The following is a 26,630-nucleotide window of genomic DNA, read 5'->3' as shown; positions in this document are numbered from 1 at the left end:
GTGGATAATGGACTTACATTAATCAGGTGGACAGAAACATTACTCCAAATGAATGCAAATATTGCTAACAGCAACTTTATGAACTGATAATGTTAGATGTTGTGTTTACAGCTTGTTCCGCTGCCCCCAACTGACCAAGAAAATCACTTAATGCAGCTTTAAGAGGACAGCAACCATGATTCTTCATGTTGTGTTCAAATAGCATTGTAACAAAGGAACCAATAACACAGCAAACAAGAGGGCTATAGATGATAAAAACATACAGAGGCATTTGACAAGCATGAAGCATCCAGAAACAAAGGATAATGGAGATCATTGTATTTGACAACAGTATTTGTTTTTCAGTTCTACTGATAGATAAAGCTTAAAATATCAGGCCTCAGTTGCAATCAAAGCATTATTCAGTCTTCCTGTCCTACATTTTAAATTTACAACATCCAGGAGAGTATGTATGTAATAAAGGCCTTGTATTATCTGTTATTTGACCAAACATGTGGTGATGTGCAACTGATATGAATAATGATAAAATATAGTGGCGATTCTTGGGTTTGTAAAAAAGGAGCCTGCAGAGTGCTTGAATTCTATTAGCTATTAGTGTTTATTTAAAATGTGAATGTTGGCTGGGATATCATTTTGGTGATGTATTTTCTTGAATACAATTTAAACATATAGAGAACACCTTTTTTCTCTCCAAAGGGATGCCCTTCAAATCGTGTTTAGTGTCCCCCCTAAACAACCTATTACGTTTGCCTCATCAGTGGAGATGATAAGAGGGGATATACATGACGTATCAGATTGTACTTCATTATTCAATTGTTTTTTTCATTTTGGTCAGGAAACACTTAAGAAAAAGGGAGGAGGATTATGAGAGAGGCTGGGAAAGTAATGTTTGCCAGCTGATATCATGGGAATTCAGTACGCACGCACGCATGCACAAACACGCGCACACACACACACACACACTAGCGATTGCATATCTACATATCTAAATCACAATCGTGATGTTTCCCTAACCAAAATAAAAGCGCTTTTGTTGCCTATACTTAACCATAAAATGCTGTACACATTGTAGTCACGACACAAGTTATGTTGTGTCACAGGAGCGTGTATTTTTAGCATAAAGCTAATAAAGTACGTTGAGTATCATCATTTTGCAACTTGACTCATGTGTTTATTACATAACATTTCCTCATCTTGTTACTCTCAATCTATCAATCTGTTTTATCTGTCACATGGAATCCTACATGGTACAATTTAAGTGGAATGTCATCCCATCAGCTCCTTTAACTTGTGCATGATTTATCATAAGCAAAATGTGGCCACCAGAGCACAGAGAAAAAAAGTCACTTGGATGAATGGAATAGAAAGCATAATTCAGCTCACAGTACATGTATGTTAGGTGAACATTTTTGATATTTGTTTGCTTGAGACTACTTTCAGCAGGTTGGTGTATGTAGGCTTAAATCTAAATAACACATTGTGCCCATGTTTATTGTAATGATGGAACATGTCACCCAGTGCAACGATGTGGCTTACTTATGTGTTTTTATTAGTGTTCAACGGCCCAGTGTGTGTTTCATTCATCAATCATTTTATTAATTGCATCGGTGCTTTTCCTACTTTGACATGTTAACATGTCTTCTGTGAAAAAGCCCTAATAATAATAATAATAATAATAATAATAATAATAATACATTTTATTTAACAGCGCCTTTCTGAGCACTCAAGGACGCTTTGCCGACAATAAAAAGACAGATACAGGAAACAGAAAAGTGTAAGCAGTTATAACAAAACAAACAAAACAAAAACAAAAAACAATGATGTTCACAGCACAGGTTATTATTATATTTATATTATATATACATGTATTTATTATAGTAATTGCTTAGTAGTATAATCAATTAATTTTCATAGGTTAGCTGACAATAAAAACAAGCCTCATCCTTTAACCATTTTGCACCTGAGGGATTGAAATGAAAATACAGTATTTTCTTAAAGTATTTTTGCTTTTAACATACACATATAAAACGTTGGTCTGTTTCTTTAATGATGAAATCCATCACTGTGAAGTCATTTTATACTTAGGGCCTAAAAGTTGCCTTGTCTCAATAAGTAGTCTGTATGGCAGTTGCACTGTGCTGAAAGTTTTGTTGCTCTGATAATGACAGTATTTTGCAGAAATCTAACACCGTCATTATGTTTTTATACCCATGAGTAAGACAACCTATTGTGTAATGATTGTCATAGAAACTGTTTTCTAAACAACACTTTGGCTTTATTTGTTCAACCCTACCATTAGTACCACCACCACTCTGTGTCTCCCGCAGAGTTAGACTCTAAAAGCTATAAATGTGCACCTTTTTATCAGGATGCATTAATGGTATATGTAGTTTGATCTGTTGTGCAACTCAAATGATTCATATTCAAATGAATCATATTTTTAGAGTGGTGGTGAAAAGAAGAAACAATGTTGTAATATACCTGTAATTCTGGACAGCTTAATCAGTTTGTAAAGGAATTAAACAAACACACTTTTTTGTTTCTCCTTGGCAATGATGGTCAACAAATCTCAAGTATACACTGTGGCTGCGCTAATTGTTTTTTTCTGCCGTAAAAATAGTTCAGGACGACTGGTGATAGACTGTAGGCGGACAATGCTGTGCCGTTTTTGTTTTCACCCACATTAGTCACATGGGTGAGGAATGGGTATGAGGGAATACATAAACAAGGAGCCATGAAGCTAAGCCAGGATTGTGGATTGTTCACGTTCAAGTCTACAATCTTTTTATACATGTGTGAGCCAATTTTTTTTTCATGGCAGGGCCACAATGTTAAAAAAAAAACGTGACAGCATTGTGCATTGAATGTCTTATTTCTAACATTAGGAGATTTGTTTATAAATAATAAGAAGAAATCAAGACTTAACTATAAAACCCTTGAGGACATGTATGCAATGAAATACATTTCGAAATTTTGTGGTGAGCATATGTTGTTTTGAAGACTTTGTTTGTGAACTGTACCGCACTGTGAACGGCGGTTATTAAAGATGCAACAAGAGAATAGCGAATGGGATGTAGAAGAGAAAGTTACATGCAAACAGACTGTGCACACAGATAAGTGCGCACACATTCATGTCCACACACACACAAACATCATTGGAAGTGTTGTGTTTGAAGGGCTTAATAGTGGAGATTATCATGACACACACATACATACACACACAATGTGTGAGCCCACATTATGGGCAAGCTCCTCGGGAGTTGGCCCTTCTGTGACATTTGGAAAGGGCAAGAGGAGCATCACACACACACACACACACAAACAAACCTAAAGCTTTGACCTCCATCCTCTCCAACCCCCCCCCCCCCACACCTACAGAAGTTCAATACTCAGATTAACATCTGGATCCAGGAACAGCTTTCCCCTGCAGGTTTTGGACAGTACACACTCATCTCACCTGGCTGTCCCGTGGCGCTTTGGTGCCACCCACACAACCACACAGCAAATGCATACATGCATCTGATAGCAGAACACACAGATGTATGTGCACATGCATGGATAGGTTGGGTTAGGGACTAAAGCTGAGGGGATAATTTTGACCATTGAAGGTCCTCTCAAGTAAAATAAGAAATATGTGTGTGTGTATGGGGGGGGGGTATGTTAGTGATGGAAGCATGTTTTAGAGGCAAACAGGGAGAGAGAACCTTTAACCCTTGCTGTGTTCATGAAATCCCCCTTCTCCAGTTACATAAACAGCCGAATAATGCATTTTTGCTGTTCATCATCTCACATTCACAGGCCTATGAGACTCATTCTGGGACATTATGTCTGCTACAAAGTACAGAGTAGTTGAAAAACTGCCTCAGCAACAAATCTCTGCCCCATCCTTGAGTATCTGTGCTGTCTTACATAACGATGCCTCACCAGCCACCTTACAGCAAGTGAGCTTGTTCAAAATCCTTAAGAGACAGCTCTTCTGTCTTTTAAATTGTCAGATTTAGCGAAGGATTGCCTGGCTTGACCAGCACACTTTTTACCAGTCAGTCATAATCAAATCATTGATTTTTTTGATGAAAGGTTTGAAGAAAGGGCACACTAGAAAGTGTCTAAACAAAGCCACAGACTGCTGGCCTGGTTTAGAGCATGAGAGCATGTTAAGACCACGATGTCTCCCCTATTAGAGATGCTTTTTTCCCATGATTCTTATTCTCTATTTATATTTACCAAGTAAATATGGATGCTTTTGACGCCATTGTGAGCTTTTCATTCAGAGAGGTCAGCAGATAAGATACAGCCTTGAGACTGGGGGTCAATACAGCAGGTTTGGCTGTTGTTATCTTCTTGGTGTGTCTGATAGGCCGTAGCTCGTCTGGTTCGATGAGTCACTCACCAGGCTGCAGCAGAAAATAATGCTGTTCTACAGCCACCTTGTGGTTACTGTAATTGTAAAACTTCCCAAAGGATCTCAGTACAGTGAAAGAACATTTAGCACTTGCACTTTTTGCACAAAAAAAAAAAAAAAAAAAAGTTTGCACCACAAAATAGGCCTTGATAACTAACAATTCATATTATGCATGGATATGAATTTTAATCAGTTGTTTTATAATAACCTAGGATTACTGTTTTATTGACATACACATCACATGTACAAAAAATTAAGCTGATGTGAATACTGTAATGGTGAAAAAATGTATGTGGCAAAAAGTCTGGTGACACATACCTACGGTACATTTAATTTTGGTATGGGTTGTTTCTCATGGTTTGATCTTTAAAGCTATTTAAACATTATTATAGAACAGATGGATACGATAGATATTTTAAACAAAAGTGAGCTTCCAATTTTGGAGCAAAGGTGTGGGGGAAGGCTCCTTCCTGTTTCAACACGACAATGCCCCATGCACACAGCTATGTCTATAAAGAAATGATTGTTAGAGTTTGGAGGGGAAGCACAGAGCCCTGACTGTGACCCCCTTGGCTTAATGGGAGCAAATCCTTGCAGCCAGGTTCCAAAATCTTGTGGAAAGCCTTCCCAGAAGAATTAAGACCATTACAGCAGCAAATAAATGCATATGAATTTGGGATGATATGGGTGCAATGAGTCAAAAAATTCACACGTTATGGACATGAGAATTTTTTGACTCATTATACCCATATCATCCCAAAACTTTGGATGCTTCAGATAATGAATAACAAGGGACAAGGGATGCTGCAAATGAGCTAGATGCCAGATCTGTTGCATTTCTTTCTCCTGTTTACAACAACATTTATTCAGTTACTATGTTAATTAAACTAAAAAGTAAGTTTATAATAAATCATGGTCCTTGCTCATATTTTGTTCACTAATGACTTTTGCTTCCCCTAAGTAAAGGCTGCAATAACAATCTATATCCATGGCATACTCTCGAACACTCCTGGGCACAGATTACATACACCTACACACAGTGTACAGTAGTACACCGAGTTCCAGTGTACAGTACCTGCGTACCTTTGTTCTGTGGTTTTAGGTCCAACAGCAGTTCAACACAGACACTTGAGAATATAGTACTGACAAAAGTGAACAAGACAGAGAGAAAGAAAAAAAAAGAAAAGGGGAAACAAAGTGTGTGTGTGTGTGTGTGTGTGTGTGTGTTTGGGTAAGACTTACTTGTGTGTACAAGAGGTACTTTCAATTCAGAAGCTGTGACATCTAACTGTCAGTGAAGCCAGAAGTGCTGACAGGTAGTACACACACACACACACACACACACACACACACACACACACACACACACACACACACACACACACTATTTCTCACACTGTTGTAATTGAAAGCTGTCACTTTGAGATTTTCTCCTCCACAGGGATTTTCGCTGGTTGGCTGCAGCTCTCCAGGATTTCACTCTTCTCTTCTCTTTGATATGACTCCTCACCTCTAGATTACAGTGCTGACTCTCTCTCTCTCTCTCCCTCTCTCTCTCTCTCTGTTACTCTAGTACATGATACACCAACTCCCTCACATTTCTCTCGCGCAAACACCTGCTAATAAATAACCGTCTCTCACAATTTTAGCTGTGAAAAACAACACGTTAAACCTCTAGAGATTAATTCAGTGAACACTGTGAGTCTTTACAATAATCTGATTTAGTGTAGTTCACTCTATGACAGCGTTGGTCTAATTGGCAATGGTCATACCTTGACTTGCCCAGGTGGTTTGGGCTTGAAAGTGACTGCAGTTGAAGTCCTGGTGAGGTCGAGCCATTAGAAGCAGTTTCTTTTGTCACTTCACAAGTCTGGCTATTCTCTGATGTCTAAATCTTCTCCTTGGCCCTTCCATTCTGTCTCTGCAATGACTAAACAGTGTAATTCATTCATTATGGATTAGGCCCTAAATTAGGTTAGCACATATTTAATCATTCATGTGGGCTCACTTTTTTGACTGGCCTGCTGAATCATTAATTAGGAGTGTTGGAGATGCTAATTTTTTTCTATGATCCGCAAGAACATCTTAAAGTTAGGATTAACTGATGTCTGTTTTTATGTCCTGTAACTGCACACAAAGGGTTTTCTGCAATATTTGGACTGAGAATACATTTTGGAATAATATGCCCATCCAAGGACTTGAGTCCATGCACCCACACACACTAACACACCAGAGGTCATGCTGACTTCTTTTAATATCGACATCTCAGGCTTTTGATAATAGGACTCAGGAGCAAATTAGATAAAATAAGATGAGTCTAGACTAGAATATCCAACTAATTTGCACAGATATATAAACACGCTCCTATTTAAATTTATATATCCTTATACAGTCGCTAATAACAGATTTGATGTGCTACAGTCTGTTGTCCAGTACATAAAACCCTCTGGCAAGGCTTTTAAAACTGTGTATACACTTCATGAACATCCAAAGTAATTGGCGAGCTGTTGAGCCCTGCTTACTTCACATGACAACGTTCTTACAACAAATGAGGGATAACCAGACAGCGTACACTCAGGACAAAGGAAAGCCGAGATGAGACGAGATCTCGTTCCCCGTGATTGGGTTTGATGGTAATTTTTGTTGCGCTTTAGAACGTAATGACTGTGAAACAATGAAATAAGCTTTATTTCTCTCTGTCGACTGTACACTGACGCATTCAAGTACAAAACAATTGGTCTTAACTACTGCCGCAAAGCGCTTGGTTACGTTGTAACTTTGGTTCTGGGATGAAAGAGACTGTCACTCCACGGTACACATGGAATAAGTAACGGTAACTGTGAGCTGTACAGGAGAGAAACCACTCTTTGCGTTTGTGGCAAAACCTTTCAGTGCTCATTTTTCATTTTGTGACTTTTGATTAAATAAGGGACTATTTTTCTAGTCTAATTTTAACTTTGAAATTTTTTTAAATAGTGTTACAATCTTGTCTCGTCTTCATCTCATGAGCTGGGTGCCTCGTCACACCCCTGAAGGAATGCAAACCATTTTCTTTTTTCTCTAACTGTGGGTGGTAAAAAACAATTCAGTGAGCATGTGCAGTATCTGTGTGTATGGTGTTTGAATGGATACATTACTACCAACTATGAAATTTGTTTATGTGTTATTGTACCCATTTCCAAGTTACACAGCACACCTCATAGGCCGGGCTGTTCATAGACCGGCAGACTGCATCACAACTGGTAATATGTGCAAGTCATACTATACGTAATGTATTTGTAAATTGGTCTTTCAGATTTCTTCAAAGGCCCTGAAAATAATTTCTTCAATGCATACATTTTGTCTGTGTTTTTCTCAGTGGTTTGAAATAGATGGAAAGCATGCTGTCACATACTGCCCTGTCCCAATCATGATTTGGTCATTTTAATTATTGAATACTTTCAATCACAATCTGAATAGATTGAATCTGGTTGTTTGGTCACTGTAAAATCAATACTGATCATACAAAAAACACCAACACGGTTTAAGCAGATTAGCTGAGTGGTTGAGTGTTTACTTAATAAAATGTTTAATAAAATGTTGAAGAGAAATCTGTTTTTTAACACGTTTTCAAGGGGCTTTATTATGACAGCCCACTGACTAAAATACTATAAATCAAAGGTTCCATGCACCTCACCTCCCAAATCACTTGAATTCCCAAAGAAAACACTCTAGTATGTTATCTAAGGAGCTTTCACATTAAACAAGTCACTGCATAATGCTTGAAAACATGCAGCACCATCCTTTATGCTAAATCCCCATTAATCTATGCATGAAAGCTTATGCATGCGCAGGATTTGAGAATTGATTTTGGAAAAAGGCCCTCTATTCCCCTCTTACAGTTTCAGCTAAACGCTATGGTCCAGCTCTACTGTATCTTCTACTCCTCGCTCCGCTGCTCTTGGGCACTTAGCTTTCCATTTGCTTTGGTGACCTGGTTATACTGCAGCCTTATCTCACTCACTCTCACTCGATTACCCTTTGGTGGGGTTGCCTTTCGTCTTCAGTCAGCAAAGTCCAGCTTCAGTTGGATGAACTGATGTACTCAGTTTCATGGACTGTGTTTCTGTAGTGCGGACATTATGGCCTAAGTTTGACCAGCTCCACCCTCCCATATGGCACATTTTTGAATGCAGTGACAACTTAGGGTGAATCATATTTATTGATCAATGTACAGAAAAGATTATAGCCTCAGCCATGGCCAAGGTTAGGAGTGCTGTAAGGGCCTCACATCTAAACTCATGTAGGGTTTGTCTCCATACATTAATCTCCGAAACACTGCAAAGCCAAAGCATTCCTTTAGTGGATGCCAGGGCTTTCATCAGTGCAATCCCTACCTGTCCACATAATCAAACTGCAGATGTCACATTTGTACTTTATTTCAACAAACACAGATCTTTTCTTGCACTATTTGACTTCATATGTTCTCTAATGTTTTGCACTGTGGTTCTGATCTGATCTATCTATCTATTAACTAGAAACTTAGACCTGTTTGTGAAGTTAGCCTAAAGAACATTATTAGCCTTGCATTGCCAGACAGAACATTACTGACCAGGCAGCATTAAAGCAGTGCACTGGTCATCTGAGCTTGACTAATGTGGCAGCACATCAGCAATCAATTTGTTGTTAAATTCCATTATCATGGAAGTCATGATTTCGACAGCTGTTCGGAATGGAAGAGAGCATGAGGAACATGGTGCGTGTGTGTGTGTGTGTGTGTGTGTATGTGTGTGTGTGTGTGTGTGTGTGTGTGTGTGTGTGTGTGTGTGTGTGTGTGTGTGTGTGTGTGTGTGTGTGTGTGTGTGTGTGTCACAAACGAACCACTAAGTGGCGTCATTGAGCCACTTACTCCCTAGCAATTACCAGCATTTGTCACTGTTTGTGGATACTAAATTCACGGATAATAAGTGTAATAGTCAAGCACACTATGAACCAACAACACATAAAATTAACTCTTTCAAAATCTGCTCCCTCTTCATAATATAATATCTTCTTTTTTAGGTGGCTCTTATTGTTGCCATTTATTCACATTCAATTAGAAAGGTACAGTATATATCATGTCATTAAATATTTTCACTTATTTTTCTAAGAATGTGTTTTCAGTAATTGCTATTGTTTTGTCGCACTATACATTGTAAAACGTATACTTTTTGTTGTATTTTCCTTTCTTTTTTTTTTTCTCTCCTTTTTTTCAAATCAAGATTTAGTGAAGAATGTGGACATACAGTGGGAAACAACGTCTTCTGTACACCAGTCTACGTTCTAAACGAGCCAGGAGGTTACGAAAAAAAAAAAAAATAAACTAAGCAAAAAACTTCAAACAAATATTTTGTAAAGCTTATAAAGTTTATATGATCTAACAGCTATTTTGTTTGTACAGGTAGAAATGGACACATTTTTTAATATTGGCAGCCAGCTCCAAAAAGCGTGGTTTCTTTTTCAAACATGTTGACTTATGTAAATAAAATTTGTTTAAAATAATTATTGAAAATATTGCGTATTACTCTGAATAAACCTTTCTATCATATTGAGTGAATCCAAACAATACATTTACCAAAGTAATTTGAATTGAGGGTAAATATGAACAGCAATATAATGTGATAATCTGCTCCGTAGTTTCTTGGTGTAATGGCAAGACCAAAATAAATGTATCAGTTTCATTTAGTTCTCCACAGAAAAATACAGCTAATAATAATGTATTTTTTCATTTTCTGCAGATATTGGTTAGTTGGGTCGGTAGAGCATTTTGAAGGATATCTCCTATTTTCCTTTTGTTATACGTGATGACGTCGTCCAAGGACGCGCTGTCGATGTCCGACGAATCGAACCACCAACGGGAGTAAAGCATGAGAAAACCCGAGATGTTCTGTGTGTGAAGTTAGTTAGCTAATGTTAACTTACATTATCGTTGAAGGAAGAAGTTAAAGCGGTGAATTGCTGAAGGAAGCATTTCCTTCTGTTAGATATCCGCCGAAATTACATAGCTAGCTAGCTAGTCCTCCTGGACTAACCCGTCAGTTCTGTGAGAGCAGGAACAAAGTGTCAGGTATGCTTACCAAGTCAACAAGCTAACTAACTAACACACCAAATGTCAGACAATGTCGTAATGTTGTTATCCAACTATACAAGCTAAGTAGCGTAAGTCAGGAGCGTTTAATAAAGTAACTATTTCGTGGGTGCACATAATCACAATAAAGCAACAACATCAGGCTAACATAGCTAGAACAATGTCGACTCACTAACGTTAGTTACTTGTAGCTAGCTAATGTTAATTGGAGCTAGCTAACTAACTTAACGTTAGCTGTCAACCTAACGTTTCATTCAGAGCGTAGCCAGGTAGATCATCCGTGTTCAGGCAATATTGGCATGTCCCAGTTTAGCTGGTGTTCGCTGGGATCCGCTAGCGCTCCAACTGTGGTAACTTTACAAAGGTAGAGATCAGAAATAGAAAGCTAAACGCCAGGAAGGTTTGATTCTAGTTCAAGTCAAAGCTGCATTTCCATACGGGAAAATGCCCATAGCCCCTGATCCCTGACCCCTAGGGCCACTAAAAAGCCTGGGATCATTAAATGTCAGTGTGTACTGTCTTTAAGGAGTCCTTAGTCAAAATCCAGACGTTTTTCATTATTTTCTTATATGTTGTGCTCAGGTGCTGCATATTCTTTAAATATTTGGCTCTGTTTGGAGAGTCATTTTTGATGGATTACTTTCTCTATTTTGTCTTATTAAAATCATTGCTGTTTTTGATATATTTTATGTTATGCCAGCCAGGATGGATCCAGCTCTACTTAGGGAGAGGGAGCTGTTCAAGAAAAGAGCTCTATCCAATCCAGCTGTAGAAAAGAGACAGGCTGCCTCGGACTCTGGATCACACAAGAAGAAGAAGCCTAAAGTTGACAAAGAGAGCTCCTCTGGTTCCAAACACAATGCTGGTAAGTAAACAAGACTTTTCAGATCTCTGCAGAGTAAATCAAGAAAGTTAGCTAGACTGTCTGTCCAATCTGAGTTTTCTATTACAGGACTAAAACAACATTTGAACATACATGTTGCACCAAAACAAGCTCCTTCCCAAGGCTATTTTTCAGCAGCTCCGTGCGGAGCTTACTGACGCCCATGATAATTGTGATTGCGAATAAGCCAGAGCATGTTTTTCTTCCATCCCAGAATGCTGTGTGGACTACCCAGACCCTCCTCGCGCTGTGGAGGAAGGTCTGGCAAAGCGAGACTAGAATAAAAGCAACAGTGCTGCTTACAAAGTATTGAAACATATGATTCTGGTGCTCATCAATGTGCATGTGTGTTTCAGTAGATCAACATTTTTGAAGCTAATACAGATTGTCTTTTGACTTATGTTCTATTCAAAATCTGAATAGCTTCTCCAAAATAGCGTATGTTTCTATTGTTAGTTTCATCCTTCTGACCTTCTAAATGACCTAAATGAAATCAGAGAACAGCTTGAAAAATAAAATGATATATTTAGGACACTCTTTTGGTTGGATGTATCGCAGTTCTGGATGTAAACATTCTCTTACTCGATGGAAACAGTGTAGAGCTCCTGTCAGAACTGGATGGATTTCATGCAATAGGGGCCTTGTTGCAGACACATTGCAATGGGGGGTTCACATGTTTGTGAAGTAAAGATTAGGACAACGATGAAGGATCAGGAAGTGACAAAAAAAAATTGTATTTATTCTTCAACATCATTTTCTCTGAGCAGCAAATTTGGAGACCACCAAAGGTGTCGATTGTAGTAACAATAATAATTCTTTCATATTTCTGCATAGCCTGCAATATTTCATGTTTGTAATGTGTTATCTTACACATAGGCTACAGTACCTTCTCATATACTGGCAAGACCCAATGTGTCAGCACAGTAATAAATCTCAGGAACCTGGTCGTGATCATATGCAGCATGGTTGGACTCACTGTGGGCGCCGCTCCACTGTTTTATGGTCGAGTGCGGATGGACAGCAGTTCCTCAGCTGAAGTGGTTCTGTTTTTGGGGAAACCAACGGCTTTTAGAGCATCTGCTAGTCTTTGGAAATGTGGCACCTCTTTTTTCTTTTTCTCCAGCATGACCACAACAGCTGAAGGTCAAGGCTTTCCATGGGAGTGCAATAGTTGTAAAATCTTCTGGCTTCCCAAGTTGGCAGTTTGGCTAGGAAAACTACTTGTGTTTATAGCACTAAGTTCTAGTCAGTTGTGGTAGATATATAAGGTTCCCTCATCTGTCCTAACATCCCATTCATAGCCCATATCGTCTGAGCTAGATTTTGTCTTCTCATGCTCCAGTTCTGCTGAACAAAACTAATTCCTCATCAGTAGCCTCGGGTAAATCTTCATCTCCAGGGCTACTGTCATCTAAACCCTCAGACAACAAGGAAAACACTGCTCCGCACTACCTGACACCCAGGTGCTGCACCATGGTGTTACTGAGACAATAAGCAAACTTATATATCATTTTGTCTGTATTTATTCATAGTTAACAGTGAGACAGCAGTGCCATCATGAGGCCAAACACAACATTACCTATCACTTGCATCCAGTATACTGTATGTAACACAGAAACATACAGTACCTCAGAGATTTTGACACCAGACCATTGTTAAAAATAATTGTTTGAGCAATATCAGGGAGTTCTGAGTGTAATGGAATTAAATGAACAGAGTACATAGGGTTTGAGATAGTTCCAGGTCACTTAAGATCAGAGGAATGCATTTAAGTCATTTAGAGCGAACGGTGCAGTGAGATCCCTGTTGTGTTTAACAAACACCCACCCATAGGCTCCGTACAAGTAAATACAGACACAGAAACGATGCTTGTCTGATAAATGTCCACTCTAATATGAGCAGCGTTTTCTCTACCATTATAAGGCTTAGGCACAGCACCCAAGTTGTTCTGGGCACCACCTACGTTTTGTCTTTAAGCTTTTTAGAGTTTTATTTATTCATTATCTATTTATTTTCATTTTCTATTTAATTTTATTTTAGGCACAGATATGGTTATAATAATGCTCCTAAATGATGAGAAAGTGCAGATTATTAAAATGTAAAACATAACATGTTCTTGGGGGAGGACCCCTAAACCCCTCCACCAAATATGTGCACCTACAGTGGGGCTTGAAACTTTGGGCACCACAGGTAAAAATTTGTATTAATGCGCATAAAGAATATATAATATGTAATATGAATGTATAATATGTCACAGAAAGTTAGATTTTATTTCCATCATTTACACTTTCAAAATAACAGAAAACTAAAAAGTGGCGTCTGCAAAGGTTTGGGTACCCTGCAGAGTTTATAGCATGCACCGCCCCCTTTGGAAAGCTGAGACCTGAAAGCGTCATTGATTGTTCTCATTCATCGTCTGGAAGGACCATGTGATGTCAATCTTAAGGTTTTAAATGCCCAGACTCATCTGACCTTGCCTCAACAATCAGCACCATGGGTTCCTCTAAGCAGTTATCTAGAAAACTGAAACTGAAAATGGTTGACCCTCACAAAGCAGGAGAAGGCTATAAGAAGATAGCAAAGGGTTTCTACATGCCAATATCCTCTGTTTGGAATGTAATTAAGAAATGACAGTCATCAGGAACAGTGGAAGTTAAAGCAAGATCTGGAAGACCAAGAAAAATACAGACAGAACCGCTCGCAGGATTGGGAGAAAAGCAAGTCAAAACCCACGTTTGACTCCACGATCCATCCAGAAAGACCTGGCAGACACAGGAGTTGTGGTACACCGTTCCACTATTAAGAGATACTCGTACAAATATGGTCTTCATGGAAGAGTCGTCAGAAGAAAACCTCTTCTACAAATGGATAATGATCCTAAACACACCTCAAGATCCACAGTGGATTGATTACATCAAGAGGTGTAAACTGAATGTTTATCTAATCTCCTGAACTCAACATAATTGAAAATGTATGGATAGACCTTAAAAGAGCAGTGCGTGACAGACAGCCCAGAAATCTCAAAAAACCAAAGAATGAGCGAAGATACATCAAACAAGAATTGAAAGACTCTTGGCTGGCTATGAGAAGCGTTTCCAAGCTGTGATACTTGCCAAAGGAGGCAGTACAAGGTATTAACTCCGGAACTTTCCCAAACTTTTGCAGACGCCATTGTTTTGTTTTCTGTTATTTTGAAAGTGTAAATGATGGAAATAAAATCTAACTTCGTGTGACATATTATACAAATGTCTAATCTGTCGTTTGATGCCTTTTGGAGATTTTTCAATCTTTTCTTGGCTTCTTTATGCATAGTAATACAAATCTTTACCTGGGTCTGTTTGCAAAATATTAGCAACAATAAAAAAGTGATACTGTATCTGTTCTCTTAGCAGAAGAAAAGGCTGGTACATAATTCAGTGCCAATTTATTAGGCATTTTGTGTCAAGGCCCATGAAATCATACATTGTGCTCAAGATGACGTTATAAAATGACATCACTGTGCAGCAAACCAAATGCTAAACATGTTGACAACACTGGCATACAATTTACTAAAGAACTGAGAAAAACAGGCTTTATTTAAAGCAGCAATGCTCTCCAGCTAAGCTTGATCATCTGGTGGTTGTTTTTCAGGTTTATTGTTTTTTAGGTCCTGTTGGAAACTTAGGATGCGTCTTTAGATATGGACATCATTTTCTGTCTGTATACAACATTTCACTACAGCTTATAAAAGGGCTTTTGCATTTATAGCCTCATGTGTACGTGCAGTATTCAAAGGGCAAAGGCATACTTTATTTTGAAACCAACTGATATAGGGTTTTTTCTGGTATTTTTATGTTAACATGGTCACATATTAGCACTATTTCTAGAACTATTATTAGTAGACTATTTGGGTGCTCTGTCTTTCTTCTAGTAGTGTTTCTGATGTCAAATATGGCTTCCAGGGTCCACCCTGTGTGTTAAGTGGTAGTAAATGTAGATTTGTGAAAATCCCCTCCTAACTGAAAGGAAAAGCTAATTAGACTAACTCCTCTTCCTTTTTTACATTGCTCCATCACCTAACCTTGTCTCTTCCCTCCACGTCTTCTTAGCTGTGAGCAGTTTAACCACTATTGGGTACTTTTAGAAGTTCTTTTCTCAGGGCATCGGGGTCTACGCTGGGCAATTGCCCAGTTCAGAACTGAAACCCAAATTCCTAAGCTGCCTTAAATTCCTCCTTGCTGCCCCTATACCACCTCAGTGCAGGATTCTGACTCTTTGCAAATGCTGGACATGAGCTTGCCGCAGCTTCCCGGCCCCTCCTGCTGTAGCTGGTGATGTGTCTTCCCTTTGGCACAGCACCCACAGTCCAGTAGCTCGTAGAGCACGGCCAAGGCAGCCAGAGACACTACAGTGAGGATGAAGAGCAGAAGGATGATGAAGCAGGCCACATTCCATCCATCATGGAAAGGGTAGACCTCCTGGACCTGCAAGGAGACACGGGAGAGAGGGACCGCCTCGGGGTGCCATGGGAGACTACTTGGGTGTATAGTCGCTGTGATGTTGGCCATGATTTCTGGTTCAAAGCAACACAAACAGGGAAAAAGACAGATTGTTATTGCCCGTGACAGTGTTTTATTTCTGGGTTTTGCTGTGAGGTGGTGACAGCAGTAGGGAGACCAAATTGGAGAACGTTGGTTGTTTCCATGGTGAGCGAATTATTAAATGAAAGCGATAGGAGAATGTCTCAAAAATTTGTGCCTGAATTTCATGTTTTGCTTTTACATTGCTAATGAAGGTTACTTTTTGACCATGGCACAGTCTCACTAGAAAAAGAATTGTTAGTTAAATGAAAAAACAAGGTGTAATTAAAGCAAAAGGATTCAATTCAATTTTATTTATAATATCAAATCATAACATCAGTTATCTCGAGACACTTTACAGATAAAGTAGGTCTAGACCACATTCTAATGTACGAAGACCCAACAATTCCACAAATTCAAAATAATGATGCATTGCAAAAGAGCATAAACGTTAGTGAGGCCATCTGCTCAGAATAAAAAGATATGTAAAAGCCTGGCAGAAATAGTGACTGAACAGGGAAAAGTGGCATCTACGCTGACAAGTGTTGAGATTAAAGAACTGCAATCTTGCAAGGAAGTTAAAAGATGTTCTGCATCATGCACATTGTCAGGCCATTTGTCCCCTCTTCAGCTATCCTTTCACATTTTCAGCCAAAGCCTACCATTTTAAAATCATCAGGAAACAGCATGCCGGCATCTTAGCGCACACATGTTCATGCACATTCACGCATGTGCACATACATGCTTTTAATACACACATGCACCCACAACCACAGCCATTTTATATCTGATACTGAGTCCAAGAACGCTGACCCAGATTACTTGAGTTAACCACAGAAAAGAACTGGGGAAGAGGGGCGTAAGTGCTTCTCTTTACACACAATTACCTGTGGTTAGGTTAAAAAAACGTGTATTAATTCTACAATTTTATATTACAACCGGGCTTACTGTGTGTGTGTGTGTGTGTGTGTGTATACAAAAAAAAACTAAAAAAGACTACCCAGGGGTCACCAGGTTAACTACATTTACTGTGAGCTGGTAATTGGTTCATTGGAACAGGCTGAAGGCCATCCGTTTACAGTGTTTAATGGTATTTTTTTCTCAGTTAATTCAACTCAACTCCCTCTTTAGCATCCTCTCATTGCAGACCCAGCTCATATCAACTTCCCTTCAACTCATTGCCATGACAACAACCTCTTCTTTTACTAATTTGTCTATCCTGGTATTCCCCCCCTGCAGTCAAATACATAATGAAAGATTGGCTCCCAACAGCATCTGTTATCTCACCCAAAATGAGCCCCACCCCACACAGGCTCTTAAAGTTGTTGTAGGATCATAAATTGGCTTCACTGGCTTCACAGCGGCTGCCTCTCACTAAAAAAAACACACATATGCATGCGCGCGAACACACATACACACACACACACACACACACACACACACAGCTGTCAGTCCCTCATTGATTTGTCTTGAGATCTGCAGTTTCCACCAAGTCGTGCATCTTCACAAACGAAGGCAGGATGCATATGAATACACATACAGACATAGATAGTTTCTGATGTTTGGTATTCTAGCAGGAAGAGTGCAGACATGCTGATCCATGTTTATTTAATCCATTGCGTGCTTGCTCAGTCTTGGCCTTAGTAGTACAAGCACCACCGAAAGCTTTTAGCTCAGTCATTATTATAATATGAATTACATTTCCCATACATAGTTGTTAGATATGGTGCTTTGCAATTTCAGATTCCTCTAATGCAGGAAGAAATGGCTTCATAAATATACATGCTGCGTTTAAAAATGCATGATTTTACCCTGTGCATGCTGGATAACACTTCAAAAAAACCTTATACTTATAGCCGCACAGTGAGACCCAGAAGAGGCTACACTCTGTAGCATACATGTATACATTGGATTGTTTTGATCTGTTGATGCCAGACATCCACGCATTATTCTGATGATGCCATTCTGAAAGATATGCAGACTCACCTGTGTGTGGCTCAGTCTTTTAGAGGATGCAAGTCAACAGATGCACTCTCCTGTCAGTGGCGCTCCACCTCTCGCTCTGTCTTCCACTCGCTCCCTCCTCCGTGTTCACTCCTCGACCTGTTTTCCTCCTCAGCGCGCTCACGCACTTTCAGACGTCACTTGTGCACTCCTTTGCTCCCTCCGCCACTCCTTGCAGCTCTTCATGTCTCAGCTGAAATGCACGGGCTTCTCTCCATCATTGGCTCTCTTCTTTTTGTCCTGCCTCTGCACCATTCGTTCATTGGCCTGTCGCAACTTCTGCGCCCTGCCCACAGTGCAGCTCACAGCAGCAGAAGCCCCCGCCCACACCATGAATCATTGATGAATCAGTGTCTGTTTTCAGCTTTGATTGGCCAGTGCTGAGTCCAGACCTCAGTCAGTCTCAAGGGGGGGTAGCATTGTTGGACTCACACAGAGAATAGGACCAGCTGGCCTAGTCATCAGCTCACTCTCATGTATTACTCCCGCAGTATTTTTAGGATATTTTCGTTACATTAAAGAATAAGGCTGGTGATATTTTACACTTTTCTTATGGTCAACTGTCACATAAAGATAGCAAAACAAGAAGTTGAACCAGGTAACGTTTTGACTATGTAGCCAAAGCCTGATATATCTTATTCCTCTGTGCCATAGAGCTCTATTGTTTTGGTTGGTTGTTATTAAAAACATCAATGAGCCACACTGTTGTCCTGGGTAACAGGTTCTTTTGTCACCATGAACACACAAATATGGCCACTAAAAGTTATTTTGAGTTAATCCCACATACACAAAAACTCATTAGCACACCAAATGTGTGTTAAATTGCTGCTAAAATAGTCCCCTACCTTTAATAAAATTTATATATTTGTGAAAATTCAACAAATAATTTCTTCAGTAGCAAATAATTATAATGTGTTGTTGGTCTTTTTTATTGTTTTTTTGACAGTAAGACAGATGTAGAATAATGCATTCAATTTAAACTTTCTACTCATTAAATAAAGATTAGTGACCTCCATAGAAAACATATGATGTGTTTGATACCAACCGGTGTACAAATCATGTCTATTGATCTTAAACAATTTAATCAACAAAAACCTTCGGTCTCTCCATATATTCCACTGGTGTCTGCCTTTAGAATAAGTAATGTGACATTTATTTATAAAACTGTTCTCCTCTTTTTTTCTACAGAGTCTAGTAATGGCAACTTTAACATCAAGGCGAGCTCTGGGTACAAGTTTGGCTGTCTAGCAAAGATAGTCAATTACATGAAGGTAAGCTTCTGGAGACATTTAGTCTTTAAATGGGAATGTTCTCTAGCAATTTCTTTCATATTTAATGTGTAAGTTGTTTGCTCCTGCAGATGAACACTGTTTTTGACAAAGGTCTGTTTCTGTCTCATGGACCTTGTTCTCCAAGTTGATTTTAAACTCTAAAACCATCATCCTCTTAATAGAGTTTCACCTTGTCCACAACATCCCCATTAAAGCTATTTCAAAACTTGACTTGTTGTCTTGTGTGTCAGCCCATGAGTCACTCGTGTAACATTTGGTCCCCAGTCTTTCTTTTGATATGTTAACAGCTTGTTTATCATGCTGTGACCCTGCAAAGAAGCAGCCAGGCCCTGTCACACTGGCTTACTGACTCATTCCTCGCTGCAGAACTCGCACTCGAGTTGACAGATTTCTTTTAAATGTGTCTATTTTTCGTGCCATCTGTTGATTGCACAGTTTAAAACCGTGTAAAATACTCTGACAGTTGGATGTAAGGCGTAAAATAACTATGGACATTTGGCTGAAACCCTTTTTAAAGGGGTGAGCTGAGACGTGCTTCCTTTTAAAAATACACTATTTTATACTTTCTTGGCTGTGCATGAGTTTTCTTTATGTAAATCTGTGTCCTTTTCTGTCCTTAAATCTTAGACAAGGCATCAGAATGGTGATACACACTGCCTTACCCTAGAGGAGATCCTGGATGAGACCAAACTTCTTGACATCAGCATGAAACAGAAGCAATGGCTCATGACTGAGGTTTGTTCCGTTTGACTCAGAGACGTGGTTTACAGCAGAAACACCAATTTCTTTTTTTTATATAAAATCCCTCTCAAAGTCATCTTTAGGCTGATGTGAGCCACAGCCATAACATCCTGTATGTTACATAATAAGGTAGCCACTGAGTCGAACCTGAGCAATAAGGCCGATAACACACAACGTACAACATTTAATGTGTTAAAGATACGGTGGACATAATATGGAGCCTCTTCAGCTGAAAATCGGCTTAAAGTGTGCATGTTTTGGAAGGTGAAAACAATATGTTAAAGGCAGGGTTGATAATGTTGAAAAGCTAGCAAGATTTGAAAGTAGCGTCTCTACGGGGCTCCGTCCAACCTCCCCCTGCCCTCGGCTCCGCAGACGTGCACAAGTACCGCTGCTACAGAGCAGACCCGATGGAGTCTAGACACTGATGGTGGTGTGCAGGAGCTCGAAGACCGGATGGAGAAGCCGTGGGCGGAGATGACTGGAGGTGGAAGAGGAGGAGGAGGGTTGCACTCTTTGCCTGATTAGTTAGGAGTCTTCCCGAAGGAATTTACGCTGAGCTTCATTTCACACAATTGTCTAATCATTTATACAATACTATAACTCGGGGACAGAATGAGAGACATTTGGTGGGATTCTGAATTGGTGACACTAATGTTGAAACTGTGCTGGTCTTGTGTGCTGCCAGGTTGAACATGTGTGGGAAGCATCCTGGTTTTGCCAACAAAAAACTATCTAATACCTTTTTTTATTATTATTTAATTTCTTCAGAGTCTTTAATACATAAATTGATATAAGAGGTTGGACAGACATGGATAAGAACTGCAACTCGACTGATTGGCGGAGGCATATAGAGATAATGTTTTGACACAACATAACTGTTAAGCTACATCTTCCAGCAGTCTACTTCTTAACTAAAGGTTTAAAACCTAACATGTAATCCTTCACTTTCTGACAATCTCAGGCCTTGGTCAACAACCCCAAAATTGACGTTCGAGACGGGACGTACGGCTTCAAGCCCAAATACAACCTGAAGGACAAGAAGGCCTTACTGAGGCTGCTGGACAAACACGACCAGCTGGGCCTGGGAGGAGTGCTGCTGGATGACGTGGAGGAGGGGCTGCCCAACTCGGCCAAGGCCATCAAGGTAACAAACGATACGGCACATGTAATTTAGACATGCACTGTATGTCTGAAGAGGAGAACTATGAGCTCTGAATTGTTCGCAGGCTTTGGGGGATCAGATCATCTTTGTGACGAGACCAGACAAGAAAAAGATCCTATTCTACAATGACAAGCACTGCCAGTTTGTGGTAGACGAAGGTGAGCGTAAATCAGCTTCTCTCTCTCTCTCTCTCTCTCTCTCTCTCTCTCTCTCTCTCTCTCTCTCTCTCTCTCTCTCTCTCTCTCTCTCTCTCTCTCTCTCTCTCTCTCTCTCTCTCTCTCTCTCTCTCTCTGACTCAGCATTTAAAGATTAGGCTGCTGGACGTTTTGATAATCCATTGCTTTAGTGTCTTGTCATAAAAAAAAAAATAAAAAACATCGAACGTTTAGCCTCTAACAGGCAGACTTCAGTTTGGATTTTCCTTTCTGTTTCATCTAAGTGTAAAGTATATTTTTGTTGTCTCTGTTTGACCTGCTGGTCAGATGAAATAAGCATTTTTTTCTACCTTTTTGATTCGGTTTGGTTTATGAAAAACATGTATGTAATAATACATGTTTATTGCACCTTACTTTAAACATGTACATGTTTCTGTTTTTGCAGATATACAAGATCTAAATCAGAATCATATCCTAGGCTTACTTTCATATTTATTTTTGTCCATTTCATCTCAGGTCAGAATTAAGTCATGTGTAAATGGAATAATTGGCTGTAGAGCAGTTTGATCGGTGTGTGTGTGGCTCAGAAACTTGTCTTTCAATTGTAGAATTCCAGAAATTGTGGAGGAGTGTTCCAGTCGATTCCATAGATGAAGAGAAGATTGATGAGTACCTGAAGAAACAAGGCATCTCCTCCATGCAAGAAACAGGACCAAAGAAAGTGGTCAGTGTCCCCTGGGCTTCCCATCTGCTTGATGCGCATCCTAATTTCCCAAATTTAAACACACTTTTCCTGATTTATTTCACTAGAATGAAAGATTAACATTTTTACACTGAATGTTGACATTCATACTTGAAGCGTCTTGATCAGTGCCGATTGCGTGTCTGTGCTCCCCTGCAGTTACCAGTTCAAAAGAGGAAGAAGCAAGGTGGGCAGAGGAAAAGACACTTCAAGACCCACAACAATCATTTGGCAGGCGTACTGGAGGACTATTCAGACGGTGTTCCTGTTAAAAAGTGAGATCCGTTCCCTTGCTGCTTTGTGCCCTCAGAGGAGGAATAAGGAATCTGGAAATCTGACGTGGCTCAGGATGGAGACCTTGGCCACACTGCAATGCAAAGACTTTAAATTTCCAAAACTCACTTTGTTTTCTTTTATTGCACTCTTCTGTGATCATTCGTTTTGTTTGACATACTGTAGAGTGAATAGCTGTGTGGTGGAATCCTTTTTAGTTTATTATCAGTGATAACCAGAGAACAATGGAGGAAAAAGGGGTGCTGCAACCTTACAGTTGAAATGAGGTTGAAGTGTGTAAATACATTTTTTTTTTTTAAGTATACTGTAAAAGCTTTTATTTTAAAGTGCAGCTGCCTCATCGTTCCATCCTCTGATAGGGTTAGCAGAAGACTCGGAGGGCTCTCATCCATCATGAAATCTTGGACGTCACTTCACCTGGAATTTAGAATTATTGAAATTCTTTCACTTTGCAGCCCCATGCATAGGAGTTTAACATACTCAAACTTTTTGAACTTATTTTAATAAAGTACACTGTTACAGGATACTGCAGCCTAGCTTGATTTACATGTGCTGCAAAAATGAGTATTGAGAATCAATACACATGTAACACACTAAATGTCGGATTTATGTTGGTATTATCCCCATTTTCAAAATCTACAAGTGCACTGAACACATTCTGCTAATCCCCGTGTCCTTACAGCACTATATACAACCCAGTAGGACTGGGCGATATGGGAAAAAAATCAGAAATCGCAATATTAATGTCCTAATACCTCAGTGTTTATAATATGGTTAACAAGTGGTGCTTTAAAAAAAAATATCTTCAAAGAGATTCAAGAGAAATAATCATCAGTAATGTAGTTATAATGACTAGGCGAGTAAAGGTAAAAATAATAGAGCTACAACACTAACACAGAAAAAGACATCACTCTACTGTAATGCAGCCTTTAAAACCAGGAAAACGCTTAAACCATTTACGACATTAGGATTTCCAAAATCTAAGATGATATCTAGTCTCTTATCACGTTTTCAATATAATAGACATATTACCCAGCCCTACAACCCAGTGATAAGTTACCGGTAACCACTGTGGCCATAAATTAATATATGAAGCACGCCATCAGCATTTTAGAACTTACTTAATTTATTCTTGAAAAGGGAACATCAGCGCAGCAAGAGAAAGATGTCTTTATCAGCTGTTAGAGTAGAAAATATTTATCAGTCAGAAAAATTACTGCTGAAGCTAGGTACATGTTATATAACTATATACATTCATGCTTCCTTACAGAGAGATCTATTTAAATATGAGTTTTGCTAGTTGTTTACAATTCAATTTCAAAAGTGTAAAGTTACATTTTAACTAGCATTGTGGCCAGCTTTAACAGTTTTTTTCAAATGGTGGTAGTTTGGCAAAATCTTCATCAGAAAGTCGAGCTGAAGAGTCTGGGGCTGTAAAGATAACACAAACATTAATAAGATGAGGACATGAGTGGTGTTTTTCACTATGCTTTCCAACTCGGACACTTTGCATGTTTGAAAATCCTGCACTACTACTTAAAACCACGGTGAAATACCATGATTTGTAGTGTTTTCCGGAACAAGTTGAATAACAAGATACCATTACTGTGTTGATGCTGTGCGATACATTGACGGTACCGATACCACCGTTCTTCTTTGCATGCAGATGCAAAAATATGCAAAATCTCATAGGAACCTGTATCTGAATATGTTATTGCACATTCTGATTAAATTAGCGGAGGGCTATAACAGCATAGGGCTTGCATGTTTGAGCTTTAATTTATGCTTATGTGTACTATGTATATAAAGTGTGTTCTTGCACACAGCATGGTGGGAAAGACAGTTTTAACATTTAGAACATGTACGGTAGGAGCATTTGGACATGAAAGAAATGCTTCAAAGACAGGCTACATCTGTGATGACATAAATATGACCAAAATGTGTAACCATTCAGTGCAAGGTTTTACCATTTTGTAGTATGTCACAAACAAGGTTAAGACAGGTATCTGTGTGTGTCTCTCTGGCAGTAGCATTTTTCTACTGCTCAACTCCTTCGGCTTTAAGTAACTGAAAAACAGTCTAACTCTTTCAAATTAGCAGGAGACGTCTGCTATAAAAAATCTGCCAGCACAAAGTACATGTCCACATACTGTATTATGTTCATCAGAAGGATAATGAGTAGGTTTTTCAAACTTGTGAGAAATTAACTACCCAGAATTATTAAATGCTTACCAACGAGTTTTAAGAAAAACACCTATTTTACAGTCTCAACAGGAAAACCTAGATTTAAATGGTCCATCTAAAAGCGCAAAATGTAATGGAATTCTGTAGCACCTGTGGTCTCTCTGTCTGGACCCTCCTCATACATCCAGAGCCGTAGATGACCGTGTTCTCAGGTATGACTTCACAGGTGTTGACCTGACAGAAGGCTCCAATAATACAGCCGCTGGTGAGGATCACATTCCTACCGACGTCAGCTAGACAACAAAATAGAGCATAATCAATATGGTGAGTGACTATATTAATCTGAATGTTCCATCCTGCTCTGCAGACGTGGACTGCTCACACATGAACGCACACCGAAAGACGACAAAAGTCGCAAACATCCCACCTTTGGATTCAATCACGTTGTTGTCCCCGATTTTCAGGGCTTGCGATACTGTTGGTTGCCAGCTAAGGCAAAAAAAAGTGATTTTCGACAGATTTATGTAATGGTTACATTATGAAATTGTGACTTATTGAATAAGGTCAGGCAAGTCAAAAGGATACCACAGCCAACTTCAAATACATTGTTCATGCCAATGGCCATTGTCTTTGGTTCCACTTCAGACTCTGGTGTGATGTTTTCAGGGTAACTGAAGGGCAGAACAAACACGCTTGTAATTATGACAGAGACAGCCCATATGCAAAGATGACCAATCTTGTATTTGTAACATTGATATACATGTCATACTTTAAAAGGTACACGGAATCTTAAATTACCCATTAATGATCAGAGCTTGTTCCTCGATCAAATTGCCTTCTCCAATAACGATGGGTCCTGCCTCTGCAATGATGCGAGCTTTAGGGTGCACTACTGTCCTGGAGCCTGAGGAAACAGATTATTTAAAAAGCAAGTTAGGTTAAATAGGTTAACAGAAACTTGTAGAATTAGTCTCAAGTATAATCCGATTTGCAAAGCTTTGCCTTAACTGTATGATTTCTCCGACATCCAATGCGTAGGTCAAAATGGAGCCAAGAAAACAGATTATTTTACGCATGCGTTCCCTTGGTTCTAACCAGAGCAATAGTAAATATAGTGCTGTCGTTTCTAATTTTAGTGGCTTCACTGTAGACTGTATATATAGCATCTTTCTGCATGTGAATTGTTTTGAAATGGGTTTCGACTGATCTGAGTCCAGCTGGCCTCTCCCCTCATAAACATATAGTCCTGAGGATGGATGAGGCAATTCTGACAGGCAACAAAGTTGGACACTGAGGTCGTGGTGTCCTGGATGTCAGAGAGATGCTTTCAGGTACTTTCAGACACACCAAAAGTTCTAGAGGTAACGTTATTTGAGGTAGCTAGCGTTCATGAAATGCAAGTTTCTGTTAAGTCAGCAGTGACTCAGGGTAAGCGAGATAGCTTACCTATAGTGACATCTCCTCTTATTTCACTTTCAACACAAACTACGGCTCCAGCGGCTATTTTGACACTGAAAAACATGAGAGAAAAAAGGATGACAATGTTAAGCTAGCTAACGTTGCTAGCTAGCCAATTCGCTAACGTTGGGTAACGTTACATGGTGGTGGCTATGTAGTCATAATTGTTTCTTTGTGACAAATTTTTAGCGGTTTAGCGATTAAACATCAATAATGGACTAACATTAATATTACCTTTTCTGATTATTTTGCCTATCTGCCATTGTGATAGACAAACTCCAATGGGAGGTGCCGTCAATTCACTCGATTATCGATTTAGAGTCCTTGTTGTCACAGCGTACGCGCATGCGTCAGTTGTCAGACGCCTCTGCTCTGGTGACGTAACGTTTACAGGCCATGATGAGTATCCTATGGTATTATCCATGCTGTATTATAGGCATAAGATAGTTATGTACAGATGGAAAGAGTATAGCTAGCTCATTAGAAAAACGTCCCTATGTCAGGAAGAGACACTTTTGATCACATATGCCAGCTAGTTAATTTATGGGTTAAAATAATATGTTACCATATTATCACCTTAAGAATATATCAAGGGTTAAAGGACTTATGTGTCAACAGGACTTGGAAAAACTGGTCCATGCTTTC

The 26,630-nt window shown here is 39.3% G+C and overlaps 4 protein-coding genes across 9 annotated transcripts in view; 2 read left to right on the top strand and 2 right to left on the bottom strand.

The window, feature by feature from the left end:
- Positions 1 to 394: 394 nt before the first annotated feature.
- Positions 395 to 18,231, bottom strand: smim18 (small integral membrane protein 18). 4 transcript variants are annotated; one of them, XR_004659448.1, is made up of 3 exons: positions 17,938 to 18,229; positions 15,179 to 15,946; positions 395 to 406 (listed from the first exon to the last, which is right to left on the bottom strand). XR_004659448.1 is itself a non-coding variant. In XM_034892802.1 (3 exons), the coding sequence occupies exon 3, from the start codon at positions 15,936 to 15,938 to the stop codon at positions 15,615 to 15,617; it is 324 nt and encodes a 107-aa protein (XP_034748693.1). In that variant the 5' UTR covers positions 15,939 to 15,943; positions 17,238 to 17,324; positions 17,937 to 18,231; the 3' UTR covers positions 14,799 to 15,614. The 4 variants fall into 4 exon arrangements, 3 of the variants coding, with proteins under 3 accessions (XP_034748693.1, XP_034748679.1, XP_034748686.1); XM_034892802.1 differs by lacking the exon at positions 395 to 406 and adding an exon at positions 17,238 to 17,324 and having other exon boundaries at positions 14,799 to 15,943; positions 17,937 to 18,231; XM_034892788.1 differs by lacking the exon at positions 395 to 406 and having other exon boundaries at positions 14,799 to 15,946.
- On the top strand, positions 10,225 to 22,869 carry gtf2e2 (general transcription factor IIE, polypeptide 2, beta). Of its 2 annotated transcripts, none has more exons than XM_034892763.1 (8): positions 10,225 to 10,487; positions 11,209 to 11,373; positions 19,143 to 19,225; positions 19,874 to 19,981; positions 20,952 to 21,134; positions 21,217 to 21,310; positions 21,916 to 22,031; positions 22,209 to 22,869. In XM_034892763.1, exons 2-8 carry the CDS (start codon positions 11,214 to 11,216, stop codon positions 22,326 to 22,328), a joined length of 864 nt encoding a protein of 287 aa, XP_034748654.1. In that variant the 5' UTR covers positions 10,225 to 10,487; positions 11,209 to 11,213; the 3' UTR covers positions 22,329 to 22,869. The 2 variants fall into 2 exon arrangements, with proteins under 2 accessions (XP_034748654.1, XP_034748659.1); XM_034892768.1 differs by having other exon boundaries at positions 10,230 to 10,487; positions 11,213 to 11,373.
- Positions 22,870 to 23,451: 582 nt separating this feature from the next.
- On the bottom strand, positions 23,452 to 26,384 carry LOC117957179 (dynactin subunit 6-like). The gene is made up of 7 exons (XM_034892778.1): positions 26,220 to 26,384; positions 25,974 to 26,038; positions 25,326 to 25,431; positions 25,113 to 25,198; positions 24,955 to 25,002; positions 24,678 to 24,820; positions 23,452 to 23,774 (listed from the first exon to the last, which is right to left on the bottom strand). The coding sequence occupies exons 1-7, from the start codon at positions 26,246 to 26,248 to the stop codon at positions 23,682 to 23,684; spliced, it is 570 nt and encodes a 189-aa protein (XP_034748669.1). The 5' UTR covers positions 26,249 to 26,384; the 3' UTR covers positions 23,452 to 23,681.
- The window catches only part of hgsnat (heparan-alpha-glucosaminide N-acetyltransferase), a 10,771-nt gene continuing 9,949 nt past the window's right edge, over positions 25,809 to 26,630 (top strand). Inside the window, exon 1 of one of the 2 annotated variants that reach the window (XM_034892755.1) lies at positions 25,809 to 25,858. In XM_034892755.1, the coding sequence (XP_034748646.1) occupies positions 25,838 to 25,858 (21 nt within the window). In that variant the 5' untranslated portion in view covers positions 25,809 to 25,837. The remainder of the gene's footprint in view (positions 25,859 to 26,630) is intronic. The other variant, XM_034892740.1, reaches the window with a different exon arrangement.

This window comes from Etheostoma cragini, chromosome 2 (genome assembly GCF_013103735.1).
Source record: "Etheostoma cragini isolate CJK2018 chromosome 2, CSU_Ecrag_1.0, whole genome shotgun sequence".
In the NCBI taxonomy this organism is placed as follows: domain Eukaryota; kingdom Metazoa; phylum Chordata; class Actinopteri; order Perciformes; family Percidae; genus Etheostoma; species Etheostoma cragini.
The sequence above is the reverse complement of the archived record's forward strand: the minus strand, read 5'-3'. Positions and strand labels throughout refer to the sequence as shown.